General features: G+C 43.1%; 2 protein-coding genes across 2 annotated transcripts in view; one reads left to right on the top strand and one right to left on the bottom strand.

Annotated features, from left to right (window-relative positions):
* The window catches only part of LOC138971297 (uncharacterized), a 22,507-nt gene extending 3,592 nt beyond the window's left edge, over positions 1-18,915 (bottom strand). The window contains exons 1-8 of the mRNA XM_070344014.1: positions 18,773-18,915; positions 17,422-17,526; positions 12,363-12,397; positions 7,327-7,422; positions 4,904-5,175; positions 2,711-2,784; positions 2,023-2,183; positions 752-944 (exon numbers count right to left, since the gene is read on the bottom strand). Coding sequence (XP_070200115.1) covers positions 752-944; positions 2,023-2,183; positions 2,711-2,784; positions 4,904-5,175; positions 7,327-7,422; positions 12,363-12,397; positions 17,422-17,501 — 911 coding nt within the window. The 5' untranslated portion in view covers positions 17,502-17,526; positions 18,773-18,915. The remainder of the gene's footprint in view (positions 1-751; positions 945-2,022; positions 2,184-2,710; positions 2,785-4,903; positions 5,176-7,326; positions 7,423-12,362; positions 12,398-17,421; positions 17,527-18,772) is intronic.
* LOC138971980 (uncharacterized) lies at positions 8,655-10,182 on the top strand. The gene is made up of 2 exons (XM_070344824.1): positions 8,655-9,079; positions 9,156-10,182. The coding sequence occupies exons 1-2, from the start codon at positions 8,655-8,657 to the stop codon at positions 10,180-10,182; spliced, it is 1,452 nt and encodes a 483-aa protein (XP_070200925.1).
* Positions 18,916-20,000: the final 1,085 nt, after the last annotated feature.

Raw genomic sequence — 20,000 nt, 5'->3', positions numbered from 1 at the left:
ATACACCATGTGTTTGTTCTTCCTGTTGATGTCATTGATATTCCTTCATTTCTCCAACGACCACGATGGGAACGAATATTGGGTAATCTTGAACTTTAGTGTGTTAAATTCATAGCTCAGAAACCAGTGGCATTCTTTACTTATTTTTAATACAGGTCACTGTTTTCAAACCAAAGAACATTTATCGTGAAATTAATTGACGAATTGAGCTCCAAACTTAAGCATAATTAATTAATTTGGTCGTTTGATCGACGAAAACGGACCGAGAATGGCTATGTTGTCATCCAAGAGACATCACTACGGCAACAGGAGTTTCCTCCCCTGTCGCCGCTTAGGATAATTCCTTATTTGATGCATTCCGAGCATTCGTACAGTTCATTCCGTGACTCCAAAGGGATCTTAAATGACTTGTTCTGCTTACAAGTGGAGGTTCTGCAAATGTGGAGGTTTAAATGACTCTGAATTCTGAGCTATGAATTTAACAGAGTAAAGTTCAAGATTACCGAATATTGTTAAACATCAATACTGTATTCACATACTTGAAGAGAAAACCAAGGGTACAACAAGCAATCAAGTAAAGAAACGACAACAAAACAAAAACACGTCCAATGTTGAACATCCAACACACGTATTTGGCTTCGCTTTTGCTAGATTTCGCCTCACGAGGAAGACATCGACGACAACCAAACAAGAGCAACCATAAATGGAGAAGAAAAAGAAGCCCCAGTCTAATGTTCAAAGTCCCACTTACTTGTTCGGCTTTGCTTTTGCTCGCTTTCGCCTCATAAGGAAGATACCGACGATAATGACAGCGACAGCGATGACAGCGATCACGACTATCACAACACCAGCGACTGCACCACCACTCAAACCTCCATCGTCGTCAGTCTTTGAGTTCGTTCTTCCATCTAACGTTGCGTTCATGGAAGGCTCGCTCGTATTGTCTGCAACAGAACATCGAGAATATTAAGATAATCATATAGAACATGTATTCACAAAGTATCATACAGCACAGGCTTTCGCGCACAAATGCACATACCCAATAACAACAGCATAGATGCTTCATGTGTGATGTTGGAACTTTGTTGTTAAATTAATTTATAAAACTGGCATCGATGCCATCGTTTAATAAATTCATTTAACAAATACACAAAAACACAATCTATGTAGCTCTTTTGGTGAGTTCAAACCTCTATCTGAAGCCACAGCGTGTAGAATCCATCATTCTCTCCTCCGGGGCGAAAATTAGCATGGACATCAAACAAAGCCAAGGAAATTCTGAAGCAAAGTGGAGAAAGCTCGTTCTCGATTGTATTGCCCGAACAGAACTTCTTTAACAAACACAAATATCTAAGAGCCCAAACACTTATTTTTAGGTATCTCTGGTGTGTTATAACATTTACAACCCAAAACCCAAAATGTAAAGCTCTTGGAACGATTAGAAACAGCGTATTGGTCCATTGTATCTCGTTCAGCACCAGTTTTGGAATAGAACTATGCGGCATGCGAGACACATATTTTCAGTACTGGGTCATTTTGTTCTCGTCAGGTGCAGACACAAATTACCTCCCCTGAACAGCAATCGTGTCTACGTGTATTTTAGTTTTCTTATAACACCAAACGGCACACAATAGAATACAACTATGTGCACAGATGTTTTCGAGAAACGGGTCCTTGCGACCATCCCTGGTCCTCTACTACACGGGTAGGCAGCAGTCGGTTTTGTTGCCGGTATTGCTTGGGTATGTCGTTCTTGTTGTTGTTGTTGGTGGTGGTGGTGTTGTTTCTGTTGTTTTTGTTGTTGTTGTCGTCGTCGTCGTTATTGCTGTTGTTGATTTTGTTATTGTTGTTGTGTGCTTGTTTGTTTGCTTGTTGTTGGCTATGTTTGCTGTGATATGTTATCTGTTCAAAAATGCACTTATCTTGCCACCAACGCAAAGCTTGTTTACAATGACATGCCTAGCCCTCATCAGTTGTCATGTAGCAATTGAAATGAACACAGAACACGGTCTGTCAACCTACCAGCGACCGGGGGCATTTTTGTCGGGACCACTGGCGGTAGAACAGTTGTGGTTGCTCTCCCTGTTGTTGTTCTGACAGTTGTGGGTTGCGCCGCTGTAGTGACACGGGGTACTGCTGGACACTGGTAGCCCTGGGTCCGTGACTGACCAGAGCTGGTGTACCTGATGAAAATAAGCACGTGCACAATTAAACAGTGACATAATGTTAAAACGTACTGATGATGGTAATGATGATGAGGACGACGACGACGATAATGATGATGATGAGGAGGAGGAGGAGGAGGAGGAGGAGGAGGAGGAGGAGGAGGAGGAGGAAGGGCGAGGAAGAGGCAAAGGAGGAGGAGGAAGGGGGAGGAAGAGGCAAAGGAGGAGGAGGAGAAGGAAGAGGTGGAGGAGGAGGAGGAGGAAGAGGAAGAGGAGGAGGATAAAGATAAGGAATGGGAGAAGGAGGGAAGAGGAGGAGGAAGAAGCGAAGGGGGAGAAAGAGGCAAAGGAGGAGGAGGAGGAGGAGAAGGAAGAAAAGGAGGAGGAGGAAGAGGCGTATACGAAGGAGGAAGATGAGGAGAAGGAGGAAGGGGGAGGAGGCGACGGATAGGGAGAAGGAGGAAGAGGAGGAGGATAAAGAGAAGGAATGGGAGGAGGAGGAAGGAGGGAGGAGGAGGAGTAGTAGGAGGAGGATTGGTTTATACCTGATATCATCAATGTCAATCTCGTTGTTTCGTCCACATCGGCGGTTGCTCAGTTTCTCGCCAACAAAGACAATCTGTCAGAAAGTTCAAGATCACATCAGTAATGTCTGAGTCATACTAACAGGAGGGAAGCTTGCAAAACAAGAACATTTAGCAGAAAAAACGAAGAGGAAGCCAAAGACAGCCCAATTCCAGTGTGAAAAGTTGCTCCTATGGACTTCTTCTGGACAACTTGTTTCACATGTGAACACATTGGCACTGGAATTGTGCTTTCTTCGTATTGATCATAAAAATATCTGTTGTTCCACATTGTTTGGCTCACCAACGGTTATTTATTCTAAAGATTAGTATTACTACACATCGAGCTTTTTATTGTGCGTTTGGTTCGTTCGTTGGGTTGTGCGTTGTTGGGTTTGTTTTTTCCTCGCCCAACAAACTGGTTTAGGCTTTAAGTCTTCATCTGTTTTGTATGAACTTTGACAAAGTATCTCGTAAGTTCCTTTATCTTTCAAACTAATAACGATTCCAGCATGCGTGGCTTCCAAGTGTTGTAGTGTGCATTTGTATAAACACACTGTCATCCTTATTCGGCTCTATCTGTTGGATACATCTCCTTTTGTCTGTAATTGTTCGTAATTCTTCTTCTTCTTCTGCGTTCGATGTTGGTGGCCGTGCTAGATCCTCAGACCAGTGGCTGCCAGGAAGTCCGCAGTCTTGCGCAGTTCGTCGGCAGGACCCCAGAGTTTGGCTCCAACACTGGTCTCTTCTTGCCAGAACTTCTGGCGTATTGTCTCTAGATGGGGGCAGTTCTGGAGGATGTGCTCCGGAGTTTGCTCTTCCGAGCCACATTCACAGTGTGCGTCATCCGCAAGGCCCAGTCTCTTGAGGTGTTTCTTCAGTCCACAGTGCCCTGTCCTTAGACGGAAAATGGTGGTTTGGCTTCTCCGGTCTAGTTTGTTGATGGGGTCTTCCTGTGGGTTGTAGTCTCCGTTTCTCTTTTTCCAGTTTTCTTTCTTCTTCCGTTGTAGAAGAGTCTTGGCTTCTTTGTACGAGGTGGAGTTGTGTGGTTGGGGAAGTCTTCCAAGTGTTGTAGTGTACATTTGTATAAACACACTGTCATCCTTATTCGGCTCTATAATATATGTTGGATACATCTCCTTCCGTCTGTAATTGTTCGTAATTGAGTTGCAAGACCATAATTGTTAATAAAAACAAAACGATTTTCACTGGCAAATACTGCCTGCCAAACGGTTGTGTGACGTGTCTAGTGTGTTGGCGAAGTGTCTTGTGCTTGTCACTTCTCGCTTGCAGCCCTCACCGCTGGCTAGCACCGTCTGTCCTTTTTAGGACAATGCGAAAAGAGAGCAGAATGCGTCAGTCTCTCCTGCCAGTACAATAACCTCTCCACAACAAGCCCTATGTAGTGCCTCCATCGCGGCGACAGGCGTAAACTGGGTACCGCAAGGCCCCAGGCTAGACTACAAGGACTCGGAGGAGGTTGGCCCCTAGACGTGCGGCATGCGGGCCCACCGGTGTGTGGAAACGCCCAGGTGCCCACGAACCAACCTCCAGCTATGGGTCAAATAGCCGGGCAGGATAGGCTCGTCAACCCTGGCAGGCAGCTATCCTAAGAGAAGACCACTCTGAATTCAAAACGAGGGTAGAGGAGGCTCATCATCCATGGAAGGAAACTCGTCTAGGAGAAGGAAAACTCCGAAATGAAACCCACCCAGTCCCTCGAAGACGGAACGGCACTGGCCTTTTTTTAGGCGGGGAGCAGACCGGGTGCCTTGTATGACTTTTGACGATGTATTCCTTTAGTTCCTTTATCTTTCAAACTAATAACGATTCCAGCATGCGTTACCCTCGACAAATGGTTGTGTCATCAACGAATCAACTGGCAAATACTGTCTAAGAACTAACGTTCTGGTCCATTGCTATCTATTGGTATTCAAGTGTAAATCTATACACATTATGTCCAATAGACAAACAGCATACCTAGTTAAAACATTCTTCAGAGCACAGTGAAAGCTCATGACATTTAGATGATCTCGACATCCTTGCTCTATTTACAGTCGTGTTTACTCTTGTGCCTGTGTGTTTGTTTGTTTGTTTGTTTGTTTGTTTGTTTGTTTGTTTGTATGTGTGTATGTGTGTATTTGTTTGTTTGTTTGTTTGTTTGTTTGTTCTAACCTGAAACTCATCACCAGGACATCTGAAATAGATAGGATCCACCATGTCAGAGAAATAGACACCGGTTCCCGAAGAGGTGGTCCATACTTGTGTCACATTAGCTGTAGTGATGAGGAATACAGACAGACGACAGCGGTTGTTTCGTTCGATGTAATACCGGAAGCTCAGGGACCGCAGGTCACTTCCGGTTGAGCAGAAGCTTGGGCTCCTGAAGTAGCCGACGTTTCCGACCGAAGCGCTGGCCATGTTTAGAACCAGGTAACTGTTGGTGCCTAGATTTGAAGAAGTATAAGGAAGCGTTACCATTAGTGTCGATAGCGGTCAAGGCTTTGGTGAAGTGTATATATTACATTGCGCAGTTCAACGTCAGTATAATGTGTGTGTGTGAGAAGTCTTTTCTTTGGGAGAAAGAAGCGAGGCGGTAGCTAGCAGAAATAATGTGTTACGATGGTACCCACCCCCCCCCCCCCCCCCACACACACACCCCACCCCCACCCCACCCCTACCAAGGATCTTAAGACTTCCCCTTTTTCTAAGATATTTTATTTGAGATAGTCTGTTCATATACCATTTGTAAAATTACATCATTCTAAACACTCCTTCCTTGTTAGGACCTGCATTTCTCATATGTTGTGGTTTTGTTTACAGCAGTGGGAATGTTTCGGGGTGGAGTGGGGTGAAGGGGATAAAGTTGGACTGTAGTGTCGTTCCTCGACGGTCAAAGAGTAACAGTTGTGTACAGTTGTATGTCGGTTTGAGAATGCCAGGAAGGATCAAGTCAAGCAAAGGTATCGGCATTGATTATGGTTTTTTTTTCGAGTGAGGAACCAACGCGCTCTAGTAATTGTTTTGTCTAAATGTTACGGTAAGAAGATAGTTATATGTCAATCGAGGCTTTAAAGCCATTAACAACCAAGTGTCAGTTTGTGTATGCAGGAACGGCTCAGTCAACCACGCCGAAGCGGAAGCAAGACGGTAGCAAGCAAAGAGGAAGTAATGTTATTGTTCTATCTCGGTCAAGAGTTTGAAGCTATAACAGTGGTACCTGCGATAAAAGGACCCCCTTGGCACGAACAAAAAGTACCCCTACGTTGCAGGTGGTCTGCCGTGACAGGCATACGTTGGTCAATATAATACAATTTAGAAAACAGAAAAGATGTCCTCTCATCGGAGAGGTCTTACTTCGCAGCTAGTACAATACAATACACGACAATATAATAAAATAAAATACAATACAATACAGCACAATACAATACAATACAATGCAATACAATACATTACAATACTGTTCAACACAATACAAAAACACACTGTATCATCTCAAGTTGAGAAATTGCTTCCGTCTGTGTCTGACAATGGTTTGAAGCTGTAACAAGGGTACACCCTACCTCCGAATGTACAGTACGGTTCAGTCAAGTGCTAGTTTGCCTATGAAGGGGCGGGTCATACAGCTAGTCCAGCGTACCAGGGACGCAGCATTGTTAGTACTTGCGTTAACCTTGAAGGAATGACCATCGCCATGTAATTACCTTGTCGTCAAGGACCGGGGAAAAAAACCGGCCGGTTCACAAGCAGGAAGAAAAAAAATCAATTTTCCGACAAAGATTGAACAACATTAATTTTTGCATAATTCTTGATTACCCCAATGTGTACGGTCTTGTCATCGGAACTTATAACTTTATGTCATAACACTTTATGGGGGTATTATCTGTCTTTCTCGGTCAAGGCTTGAAAGCTGTGTACCGTACAATTAGGTGTAAGTGTGTGGGTTCCAGGAAGAATGAGGTCAAGCACCGGCAAGCTGCACTGTCAGTAATAGCCTTGAGTGAGTGACATGTGATTGTCGTGTCATAAAGGAAGACAGAGACTGTTACACACATGAAGGCCCGTCGCGATATAACCTTGAATGGTTGAAAACGACGTTAAACACCAAATAAAGAAAGAACACATGAAGGGAGCAACCATTATAGCTTCGTGTTGGTATGGGGTTTGAAGATGTGTAAAACCAAGTGTCAGCTTGTGTTGGTGTTGATGCCTGCAAGCATGCCATAAACAAAATGAGCGTATGTGTGAATAAGTGAGCGGATATGAGTGAATGATCGAATCAAACAGCGGGTTAATTGACCACACACACACACACACACACACACACATACACACACACACACACACACACATACACACACACACACGCACACACACACACAACCACACACACACACGCACACACACACACACACATACACACACACATAGTGTTGGCTACATTGCGTCCATCCCTTTGGACCCCTATACCCTGTCCCCACAACACCCACGTCCCAGGGGTGTTTATTAATCAAATTCTAAAAAAACATCGATCAGTCACATTTCAAGTACTCAGTTTTCTTCCTTTTCTTTTAAGTTGCAAATTGTCGCATACGTACCATAGTAAGAATTATCCTTTAGCTCCCAGTCCAAATCGTCAGAATTGGCCACGTTGGTCCAACCACAGAGTTGGCTGTTTCGAAAACCGCAGCTTCCTGCAAAGGGAAACAGTGTAAAATCCAGCGGCGTTTCTACTGTGTAAATCATCTAGTAAATCACCATGCCTCCATCCAGACATTCTCATAAGATGTGCGCGTCAGTTCACGCGTGTACACACCAATTAATCTAAACTGATTTGGGGGATGATTGTTGTGTGTGTGTGTGTGTGTGTATGTATGTGTGTGTGTATGTGTGTGTGTGTATATGTGTGTGTATGTGTGTATGTGTGTGTGTGTGTGTGTGTGTGTGTGTGTGTGTGTGTCTGTGTGTGTGTGTGTTGTTGTTGTTGCTGAAATAGTTGTGTGGATTCATATTAATATAAGCTGTAAGCTACAAACTTCGTTCTGACACTGCAGGAGAAGCAAGTAAATTGTATGCAAGGTTCAGCCTGGACGGTGCTATTACCATACTCACGGACGCTCGCCCACACACACACACACAAACACACACACACTCACACACAGGGCACACACACACCACACACACACCACACACACACACTCCACACACACACCTTCCACCCACTTAGCGGCCCTTATATGTGTTCGAATTGTGCACTTCATGTAACAAACACCAAAATTGGCAGAGACAGGCAGTTTTATGTATTTATCAAACTCTGATACAGGGCCATCGTGAAAAATTAGTTTAAAGGTGTTTTTTAATACAATTTCAAAATGGCCGCCACATGTGATCAAGCAAAATTATTAATTTATGTTCAGTTGATGTTACACACACCAAATTTGGCAGGGAGGTACAGTTTTATGTACTTGTCAAGGTCTGATACAGGGCCACCAAAATAAATTTGTTTAAAAGATTATTTTAATGCAATGTTCAAAATGGCTGCCACAAAAAAAGTCTAAAATTGTAGATTTGCGTTCATGTAGTGCAACAACCCTCAAAATTGGCAGAGATGCACAGTTTTCTGAACTTATTAAGTTCTGATACAGAGCCACTTAAAATATGAATATTTGTTGGTTATTTAAAGCATAATTTCAAAATGACAACCACGGGAATACATGCAAACGCACATGCTGGAACGTAACTGAAGGAACACAAGAAGTTTAGAGCAATGTAGCTTGATTTACCTAGTGTTGGGGGTTGTTAGCAGATGCACACACACAGTTGCAGAGGGCCTCTCTTTGCCCTTGCCAAACAAATTCAGTGGAGGCATCCTGATTTGTATGGAGAAAGCAGAATGACCATCGTTTTGGGAGGACTTCACACCGAGATGGCTTTTTTGAAGGCCCTTGGAAGTCTCCTGCGTGACAGTGGCTGGACAGACGTCCTTGTACAGGCTGGTGTGACTACAGTTGGTACTGCAGACTCCTTCTTGTCAGCTGCTCATGTCACCAAGACTCGGCATGCTCATCAGCTTACAGTATGTGCCCTCTACCAACTGATGAATGCTGCCTATGAGCAATATCGTCTCTCATGCCAAGCTCTTAGGGAGAAGATAATGCCTGTGGATGAGTGGAAAGTCGTCATGACGGAGAACAGTCCAACGTTTCATTTCTGGGCTTTGATCATGCAATTAGAAGTTCTTGTGCGTGCTTTTCTGTCTTCCGTGAGAAGTGGTGACTTCATGTTGTATCAGCAGTACATCGCGAAAATGGTGCCAGTGTTCTTTGCATTAGACCAGCATAACTATGCAAGGTTAGTTAGTTAGTTAGCTGTTGTTTTTCGGGTCCAGCGGACCATAATAGGCCAAATCAGGACCCCACTATGTAAGGTGGATGTCTGTGCATGTGAATGACATGAAAAAAATCAGTGCCATTGAGTCTGTTAGCCATGAATTCCAACAAGGCCACTTTGTCCTGCAAAAGACTGGAAGGCCATTTTCAAGACTGGCACTGGATCATGCACATGAACAGAATAATGCGATTGTGAAAGGTGATGGTGGGGCCGTTGGCTTGTCAGGTAATCCAGCTGCTTTGGGACGGTGGATGGTCAGTGGCCCTGAAGTTGCACGCGTCATCCAGGAATTTCAACGGACCCTTAGCCCTCCTGAGAAAGACTCGGAGAAACTTGGCCATCATGAGCAAAGCTTGGCCTTCCAAGTGGATTTTGCTGACAACGTCACAAAAATCATTGATGTCATAAAGGAGGCGGGAAACCCTTTTGCTGAGCGAACATGCGATTTCCTCACTCTTCAGAGCACTGAGATCATCAGTGCTGCGACGCATGAGGCCATGAAATCCATGTTGACGACCGGGATGCAGCAGTACACATCATTTGTGGAAGATAGGCTCAAGACAAAGACCAAGAAATTCTCTGACCCTATCAAGCGCAACAACATGGTCCTTATTGCTGGCACAAAGCGGAAGAAGAAAGGCACTGGAACTTGCAAACTTTCCATCCTTAAAAAGAACAACAGTCTCTTTTCCAGGCTCTATATTGCATGCCAGACCCGCCCAGGAGGACTCGACGACTTCTTCCAGCATGAAAATCACAGTACCCCTCCATCACTTTCCTCTGAAGGACAAATAAGGCCGGGATTGAAATCACGCCTGATGGAATGCCTGGAGCAATTGTCACCGCCTGAAGCAGTGCGTTCTGATGCAGATGTTCTGATTTTGGATGGCGCTGCAATCGTGCACATGATTCGGCCTGGGGCAGCAAAGACATTTCGTGCATATGCAGAGGATGTGTTTTTGCCGCACATCACCCTCTTGCTGCAAACAGTTTCCCGCCTGGATGTGATATGGAATATGTACAGGACAGACAGCCTGAAGAAGACTGCAAGGGAGGTGAGCTAGGGGCAAGGGAAAGAGAAAGCGTGTCACACCAACAGGCGCCATACCACCCAACTGGCACACATTCCTCAGGGTAGATGACAACAAAACGGAGCTCTAAAACGGAGTACCTGGCACAGTGTCTCCTGCGAATTCCCACTGAGAAGACCATTGTCACCACCCAGGGTTCTATTGCCATTTCCAATGTCCCTGTTGAGCTTAGTGCACTGTCTCCTTGCACCCATGAGGAAGCCGACAGTAGGATAATGACACACCTAGTGGATGCAGCAAAGGACAGCAAACACATCTTGCTTCGCACCACCGACACAGATGTTGTTGTCCTCGCCGTCGCCTCTGCATCACGCTATCCTGACCACGAAATTTGGGTGGCGATGGGTGTTGGCAAAGACTTCCGGCACATTCCTGCTCACCTTATTGCCAGGAACCTTGGTCCCACCAGATCATCCTGCCTTTCTCTTTTCCACAGTTTTACTGGGTGCGACATTGTGTCATTTTTCAATGCCATCAGTAAGAAGAAGGCTTGGGAGGTGTGGAGTGTGTTCGATGATGTGACTGAAACTTTCCTTCGGCTGTCAACGCCTCCGTGTACCTTGACACCTGATGACAGAGCTGTGTTGGAGAGGTTTGTTGTGCTCCTCTACGACAAAGCTAGTAACTGCCTGGATGTCAACAGCGCCAGAAGACATCTCTTCATCAAGAAAACCAGGCAGATTGAAAACATTCCACCAACAAGCGATGCTCTGCTACAGCATATCAAAAGGGCAGTCTATCAAGGCAGCTACATTTGGGGCCAGGCAGAAAATCCCACACCTGCATTGCCTAATCCCTCTGAATGGGGTTGGAAAAACAATGACGGAGAGTGGCAACCCCTTTGGACCATCAGCCCTGAAGCATCTACAGCATGCCGCGAGCTTCTCAAGTGTGCCTGCAAGAAGTCATGCAGAACCCAACGCTGCAAATGCTGCAAAGCCGGACTACGGTGTACTGCCCTCTGCAACTGTGTGTGTGCATCTGCTAACAACCCCCAACACTAGGTAAATCAAGGGACTGGGTGGCCGAGTGGTAACGCACTTGCGCTCGGAAGCGAGAGGTTGCGTGTTCAGGCCTGAATCAGGCCGCAATTTTCTCCCCCCTTTCCTAACCTAGGTGGTGGGTTCAAGTGCTAGTCTTTCGGATGAGACAAAAAACCGAGGTCCCTTCGTGTACACTACATTTGGGTGTGCACGTTAAAGATCCCACGATTGACAAAAGGGTTTTTCCTGGCAAAATTGTATAGGCATAGATGAAAATGTCCATCAAATACCCGTGGGACTTGGAATAAAGTAAAACAGTTCCATCTCACACGGCATTAAGTCTCAGGAAACATGAATACACGCATGCAGGAAAAAAAAATATGGGTAGCGCCGTATGTATGGCAGCTCGCTTTCCCCGGAGAGAAAGCAGCCCGAATGTCCATGAGGGTAACCTCACTGGACTGTAAATCTTATCCAATCCAATCCAATCCAAGCTACATTGCTCTAAACTTCTTGTGTTCCTTCAGTTACGTTCCAGCATGTGCGTTTGCATGTATTCCCGTGGTTGTCATTTTGAAATTATGCTTTAAATAACCAACAAATATTCATATTTTAAGTGGCTCTGTATCAGAACTTAATAAGTTCAGAAAACTGTGCATCTCTGCCAATTTTGAGGGTTGTTGCACTACATGAACGCAAATCTACAATTTTAGACTTTTTTTTGTGGCAGCCATTTTGAACATTGCATTAAAATAATCTTTTAAACAAATTTATTTTGGTGGCCCTGTATCAGACCTTGACAAGTACATAAAACTGTACCTCCCTGCCAAATTTGGTGTGTGTAACATCAACTGAACATAAATTAATAATTTTGCTTGATCACATGTGGCGGCCATTTTGAAATTGTATTAAAAAACACCTTTAAACTAATTTTTCACGATGGCCCTGTATCAGAGTTTGATAAATGCATAAAACTGCCTGTCTCTGCCAATTTTGGTGTTTGTTGCATGGAGTGCACAATGAGGCTGTTTTGTGTAACGTACAAGGGCCGCTAACTCCCTATTACAAACATTCACGCGACAGGCGGAAGGACAGTTGTGTCAAGCGGCATATTATATGCACACAAGACTGAAGTCCACTCCGTGTCACGATTGTTTATTTTTAGCTTACCCCCATCTTCATTGCCACTGGTCACATTTTCACATCTGCAAAAGATAGCATGCATTTGGCATTGTCGTCACACAATCAAGGATGTAACGGAAGCTGTGACATGTCGTGTACTATGCAAACTCTCTATGCCTGTCTGTCAGTCTGTCTGTCTGTCTTTCTGTCTATCGGTCTGGCTGTTTGTGTCTGTCTGTCTTTGTATGTCTGTCTCCTTCTCTGTCTCTCTGCCTCTGTCTCTGTCTCTGTCTCTCTGTCTCTCTGTCTCTCTGTCTCTGTCTCTGTCTCTGTCTCTCTCTCTCTCTCTCTCTCTCTCTCTCTCTCTCTCTCTCTCTCTCTCTCTCTCCTTTTCTCTCCATGTCTGTGTGTCTGTCTCTCTCTGTCTGTCTCTATGTCTCTCTGTCACTCTCTCTGTCTCTCTCTGTTTCTCTCTGTTTATCTTTGTCTCTGTCTCTTTCTTTCTCTCTCTCTCTCTCTCTCTCTCTCTCTTTCTCTCTCTCTCTCTCTCTCTCTCTCTCTCTCTCTCTCTCTCTCTCTCTCTCTCTCTCTCTCTCTCTCTCTCTGGAATTCTCTTCCGGAATCAGTTTGAGTTCCAACGAGTCTCAATACTTTCAAAAAACACCTCTCATTACATTTAATGTAAAATTACGAAAAGTTACAGGGATGGAAGACTTCGTTCTGATTATTTTCATATTGATCGTTTCTGTTCATATAGCATCAGTGTTTCATTAAACATGTTCTGGTAATTCCCAAATTTGATCATAACGTAATAATGTGTGTTAGAGTAGTCCCTCTCTGGGCGAGGGCTGGTTAAAACGTAGCTCGTTTATATTGCGTATGCCACAAACCTCGTAAAATAAAATTGGATTTGATTTGATTTGATTTGATTTGATCTCTCTCTCTCTCTCTCCCCCGCTCTCTCATTCTCTATAGCGATCATATTCAATCAGCAAAATATAACTCGACATTTAATTTCCAATATACGAACAAGGATACATACACAAGCTGTGACATGATTGACGGGTTCTGTAGTAGTGTGTGTCTCTAAGTCAGTCTGGCTGTCAGTCTGGCTGGTTGACTGGCTTGGCTGGTTTTATGTCTGCCTGGACGTTTTGCTGTGTCTGTTAGTGTTTGCATTTCGTCCTTGTCCGATTAAAACCTCGTAACTCGAGTTTTTACGAAATCTACTTTTTTACATCAATATAATCTACGATTTTTTCTCTATTTTTTGGTTATTGTGGTGAAAGCCTAAGATCGCTGGAAGTCAGTTAAAAATGGGTATAAAAATACCTCGTATATCATTTTGGCAAAACCGCGAACCAAAATTACACGTAACTTGAGTTACGAGCTTTTTTTTGTTCGCGTGTTTTTCAGTTTTGGCCGATGCAAACCTCGTATGTCGACTTACAAGTTTTCTAATATCTAAACACGGCGGTAAATGAACTGTTTCCGTTAGATACGAGGTTACGGTAACATGTCCGTATGCTCAGAGTTTAGGTAAAATTAAATATTAGAGTCATTAATGAAGCTAGAAGTGCCCACATTACGTATTGTGTAGTAAAATGACACTCTACGACATCAGCTATTGTTCAAATGATTTTTTTGTTAGTATTTTCCTTTGCTAAGTACAAAAGCATAACTACAAAGAGAGATTAAGCAGTTAAAGTATTCTGAAATATCTTTTAACTATGTAACAGTTCAGTCCTGAACTTCTGATCTTATTTGTTAGCTGAAGATGTACAGGTATGCATATATGTCACGTACTGAAGTTGTGTTATAGTGTCTGAATGCAGTCCGTCATGTCTGGCAGTGGGCCCTTCACACCTGAAAGCCAATTCTCTTCGCTTGAAGATCTTAGGTTGGTGTGCTGTGTGTGCCTGAATAAAAGTTCTATACCATGGGATTTCGAAACGGAACTTATCATAGATGACATCACTGTTCGTATGGACTCTGATTGTGTTTCGTGGGTGTACTGTGTCCATTATCATGGTCAGTTTCATGTGGACTGCATTGACCCAGTAACTGTAAAGCATGACAAAAACTGTATCTGCTCGACTTGTTTGCATTAGGAGTCATGTTTGCTCTGTCTGGTGCAAGCTCCGCATGAGCGAGCAGGAGTCAATTGATGGTGCAGATTTCGCTTGGAAACAAAGTCACTATCTTCCAGGAGTAATGGAAGTAGTGAAGCAAACCAAACATTGTGATTCACCAACCCCAAAAACTATGAATGCAACGTTTGCTGTGAATCCAAGTACGGAAACATCCCATAGCATGTGTACCAGATGCACATTCAACGCAAAGACGAAGCTTGCAAATAACAGAACATTGACAAGAGGGTTGCTAAAGAGAATGGTGATGTCCAAGTTTTCACCATGTATCTGCAGGTCGACTTGTTGACCCTATGTATATAAGCAAATGACAAATACTTCAAGGCCAAGCTGTGCTTCCACTACTGTCTTCACATTGTACAACTTGAGTGACACAGAGGTTACTTGCTACTTGTAGGATGAGTCAAAAAAGATAAGTCAAAAGCAACAGTTGGCGAAACAACCAAGGCAATCATTATCTACAATGACGGCTGTGGGTACCAGAACCGCAGTTTAATAGTCTTGGGAAACGCCCATCTTTACTTTGCAGTCAGTCAAGGAAAAGTCGTTTTCCAAAAGTTTCCTGAGAAAGGTTATACCTGGATGAAAGTAGACTCTGTACACCCAGCTATCAAAAACAAACTAAGAAGAAGGCAGATAGTCTGGCCTGCCGAATACGTGGAAGTCATCACCTCTGCAAGAAAAAGGCAACCTTACAAAGTTGTCCAGGTAGCCCACACATTCTTCAAGGACTTTCTTGATCTCAGACACTTCTGGGGATCCATAATTGGTGGATATTCGCAGTCCGAAGTACCTGCCTGACGGTACTTGTCGCTACAAGCTCATCTATTCTGAGGAGTGGTGGCCTTTTTCGCAAAGAAGAAGGAGAGCACATGGTGAGCCCGATATCATCCCCCAGCTCTACTGAGACATAAAGTGGCAACATCTTTAGCATGTCAAGGAGGTTTTTCCAGTAGATTCATACCAATACTATAATGGTCTACCCCATGGTCATTAAGCTCTGCATTCTCATGAGTGGTCATCCTGCATAACTACTAGCTGTTCAAGGACATTTAGATGACAATTGCACTCAAACTAAGATATCTCATTGTTTTCAAGGAATACCCTGTTTTCTGTGCATACAAAAAGGCTCTTGTATGGATGTTTACGCTTCCCTGCAAGCAAAGAATGTTATGTACTGATAAGCTTCAGTTTACACTTGGTTTTGTTTGTGTGTTGATTGACAAGGTTGCAAGGAGACTGCAAGGACATTTTACACAAGAATGATTATACATCGGTTTGTACAATCAAAAAACAAATGAAAATTGTGACAAAAGAACGATTGTGTGTTTACTGCGTATTAAACATTGTTTTTGTCTTTTTTGTTCTTTGGCTATGTTATAAAACCTTGTAAGTCTTCAAGTTTGGTCGGGTTTAAAAAAAAAAAAAAACTCGTATCTTGCAATTTTGTTGAATATCGTGCGTTTTAATTGTGACCAACACTATTTAATTACACACAGTAATTTGTTTGTGTTCGTAGATCATGTGCAGAAAAAATTGGCTTATTTTGATGACAAGTTATTTTTTAAAGACGTTTTTTGTGTTTTTCTCGAAACGCTCAAAATCGATTTACGAGGTTTCAATCGGACAAGGACGATTTGTCTTTTTGTTTGTCTGCCTGCGTGTCTGCGTGACTGTTTTGGTGTATCAGCATGAGTATACAGTATTCTTCCTCCAAAAACGGCGTATGGCTGCCTAAATGGCGGGGTAAAAAACGGTCATACACGTAAAATTCCACTCGTGCAAAAAACACGAGTGTACGTGGGAGTTTCAGCCCACGAACGCAGAAGAAGAAGAAGAAGTATACAGTATTCTGTACATACATTGCCTGCGTGTCTGTTTTGGTGTATCAGCAGTATTCTGTACATACATTGCCTGCGTGTCTGTTTTGGTGTATCAGCAGTATTCTGTACATACATTGCCTGCGTGTCTGCGTGATTGTATATGTGTATCAGCATGAGTATACAGTATTCTGTACTTACATTGCCTGCGTGACTGTATCGGTGTATCAGCATGATTATACAGTATTCTTTACTTGCATTGCCTGCGTGTCTGCGTGACTGTATCGGTGTATCAGCATGATTATGCAGTATTCTGTACTTACATTGCCTGCGTGACTGTATCGGTGTATCAGCATGATTATACACTGAGTATTCTGTACTTGCATTGCCTGCGTGTCTGCGTGACTGTATCGGTGTATCAGCATGAGTATCATAGTTACAGTATTATGTACTTACATTGCCTGCGTGTCTGCGTGTTTGTATCGGTGTATCAGCATGAGTATAGTTACAGTATTCTGTACTTACATTGCCTGCGTGTCTGTTTTGGTGTATCAGCATGAGTATAGTTACAGTATTCTGTACTTACATTGCCTGCGTGTCTGCGTGACTGTATCGGTGTATCAGCATGAGTAGGCCTATACAATATTCTGTACTTGCATTGCCTGCGTGTCTGCGTGACTGTATCGGTGTATCAGCATGAGTATAGTTACAGTATTATGTACTTACATTGCCTGCGTGTCTGCGTGTGTATCAGCATGAGTATAGTTACAGTATTATGTACTTACATTGCCTGCGTGTCTGCGTGTCTGTATCGGTGTATCAGCATGAGTATAGTTACAGTATTCTGTACTTACATTGCCTGCGTGTCTGGCGTGACTGTATCGGTGTATCAGCATGAGTATAGTTACAGTATTATGTACTTACATTGCCTAGCTGCGTGTCTGCGTGTCTGTATCGGTTTATCAGCATGAGTAGGCCTATAGTTACAGTATTCTGTACTTACATTGCCTGCGTGTCTGCGTGACTGTATCGGTGTATCAGCATTAGTATACAGTATCCTGTACTTACATTGCCTGCGTGTCTGCGTGACTGTATCGGTGTATCAGCATGAGTATAATTACAGTATTCTGTACTTACATGGCCTGCGTGCTGACGCAAACGAAGGGTAGAAGGGACAGCAGTGCTGCTAGCACTGTTCCCGGATACATTTTATACATATATATCCAACAGCCACACTGACAACTGAAATATGAGAGAGAAAAAGTCGATGAAAAACGATACCCATCAAACTCTATGCATAAACCGGTTTACGCAAATGCCTGACATTGATTAGATTTTTTGAATACGGAAATTAAAAATAAATTCTATTCAATTGAATATTTAATCTTTGGAATAGGATTTGATTTATTTTAAGATTGCATTACCACTCTGTAGTACACACCACGGTTTCGGTCATCTATCCTCCTGGCACTGATTTTGTTTTAAAGACTATAAATCAATTAATCAAACAATCAAACAAACAAACAAACACACATGTATGCATACACACAAACAAACAAGCAAACTAACACACAAACGAACGAACGGAACAATCGTACAAACACACAATGCAACAAACAAGCCTAACAAAATTAGAAACATAAATGTTAAGTTGCAGATACATAAGTTGACAAAAGGATAGATAAGATGAGATAAGATAAGAGAAGATAAAGTTTCAATTTCGAGTGTAATTGGGTAAGCTTCTTTTCATATCCATACTTCAACTAATACGAGACTACTCCAAATAAAATGTTGAAATACCGCAACAACAGACTTCCAGATCTATAACACGATTATATGTGTTCTCTGTTTGTATGTCTGTCCAGTGTTTTGTCCCCACATATAACCTTGTAACTCTACCTGTCCCAAGATAGGCCAATTGGTCCTAAGAGGACGATAAAACTAATTATCAATCAAATCAAATAAAATGCGTATCACTTCCACAAGCATCTAAACATACACAAGCAGAAAACAGACGGAAGACACGAAAAGAAAAACAGGGCAAAAAGCCAACAGCACATTTTATAATAATATTAATAAGGGTATTACTAGAGCGCAAATCCTATAAGTATAGTTCTAAGCGCCTTACAATCTTAAATATAATAATCTTAATAACAGCAGCAATGCACAACACAAGCGCCTTAAATCAATCTTGAATATAAACATCTTAATAACAGCAACAATAAACATCTAAAAACAAATACACTTTAAATAAATGCAACACAATCACGTACACAATACACGATTCAAATGACTCTATCGTTATCAACAACACTCTCAGTTTTGAGAGGGCGAAAGAAAGTAAGCCTGGACCCTGACCTTAGGCATCAAACCATGACGGTGCAGTCACGTTTTTGGCGGATTGACAACAAAAAAAGCCCAGTCTTACTATTTGAACCTAAAAAATAACCAAACAAATAGAAGTTTGTTCTCAAAATTGGACACTTACCTATAAAGCCGCTAACACCACCATCCTCGAAATGTCAGATTCACATAAAAAACTCCCGACCAGTGTAACTGGACACTTTCAGGCCTCCTGACGCATATGACAAAAGCACCACTGTTGGAATAACACGCTTGGTCACACAAACCTCCAACCTTACACAGCGGTGTGTGGTGGTAGGTTGGAAAAGTGGGTAAAGAAGCATAGGCGCATGCAAACATACGGGTGTTTGGCTGAAGATTCGAAGGGGTGCGTAGTGTTGTGGTGTTTCGGTGGTGGGGTTTCTGGCGATGCAGGTAAAGTGTGTGTGTGTGTGTGTGTGTGTGTGTGTGTGTGTGTGTGTGTGTGTGTGTGTGTGTGCGTGTACGTGCGTGCGTGCGTACGTGTGTGTGTGTGTATGTGTGTGTGTGTACGTGTGAGAGTGTGTGTACGTGTGAGTGTGTGTGTGTGTGTGTGTGTTTAACTGTCGATCACAACTGTGATTCAACCATCCGTATTTAAAACCGGCCTACCAGTTATTATTTCTTTTTATTCGAACGCATGATCGAATTACAGAGATACACACACACACACACACGCACACACACACACACACACACACACACACACACACACGCGCGCGCGCGCGCGCGCGCGCGCGCGCAGTTCTCTTGTTGGCTGATCAGTCTGTCTCTTTGACTGACCTGGTCTGTATACATATTTACGGCGATGTATAGCGCCTATGTTTGAGTTATTGACAAAAGACGTCACTGACAGTTTTCGGCTGCCAAACCCACAGAGTGTTGCGCACTATACTTGAGAAACTCTCTTACATCACACTCAATACGCAGTTATCAATGCGATGTACTTATGAGAAAAATTACCACCGACAATATATATATTTTTTTTTTAAACAACAAGAAGAAATGACATACAGAGTAGAACAATTAGATGAACAGAGAGAAAATGGTCTCTATGGGAGATAATCTTTTTGTTGCATTTCAAAGGAAAACCTACAGCGGTTGTTTCTCTTGTCAGTGTATTAATTTTGTTATGATAGACAAAACGCAACTGATACGTAGTGTGGCAGTTAAGGGAAGGGGGGGGGGGGGGGGATGAGAGGGAGGGGGGGGGGGGAGATTCACTGTTTGTTTTGAAAGTGTGCTTGTGCGTCGTGAGAATGGACAGTGTCACGCGTACAGACTAAGGAGTGTATGTTCAGTTCCTGACAATGCATGTACTATGGGGGTAAAAT

The sequence above is a fragment of the Littorina saxatilis genome, linkage group LG7 (assembly GCF_037325665.1).
Source record: "Littorina saxatilis isolate snail1 linkage group LG7, US_GU_Lsax_2.0, whole genome shotgun sequence".
Taxonomy (NCBI): Eukaryota; Metazoa; Mollusca; class Gastropoda; order Littorinimorpha; family Littorinidae; genus Littorina; species Littorina saxatilis.
This window is presented reverse-complemented; position numbering and strand designations above follow the sequence as displayed.

Excerpts from the sequence above, each read along its gene's own strand:
- LOC138971980 (XM_070344824.1), top strand. The coding sequence starts at position 8,655 with ATGGCTTTTTTGAAGGCCCTTGGAAGTCTCCTGCGTGACAGTGGCTGG. Across the intron at positions 9,080-9,155 it reads GACCAGCATAACTATGCAAG|GTGGATGTCTGTGCATGTGA; the intron begins GTTAGTTAGTTA and ends CCACTATGTAAG.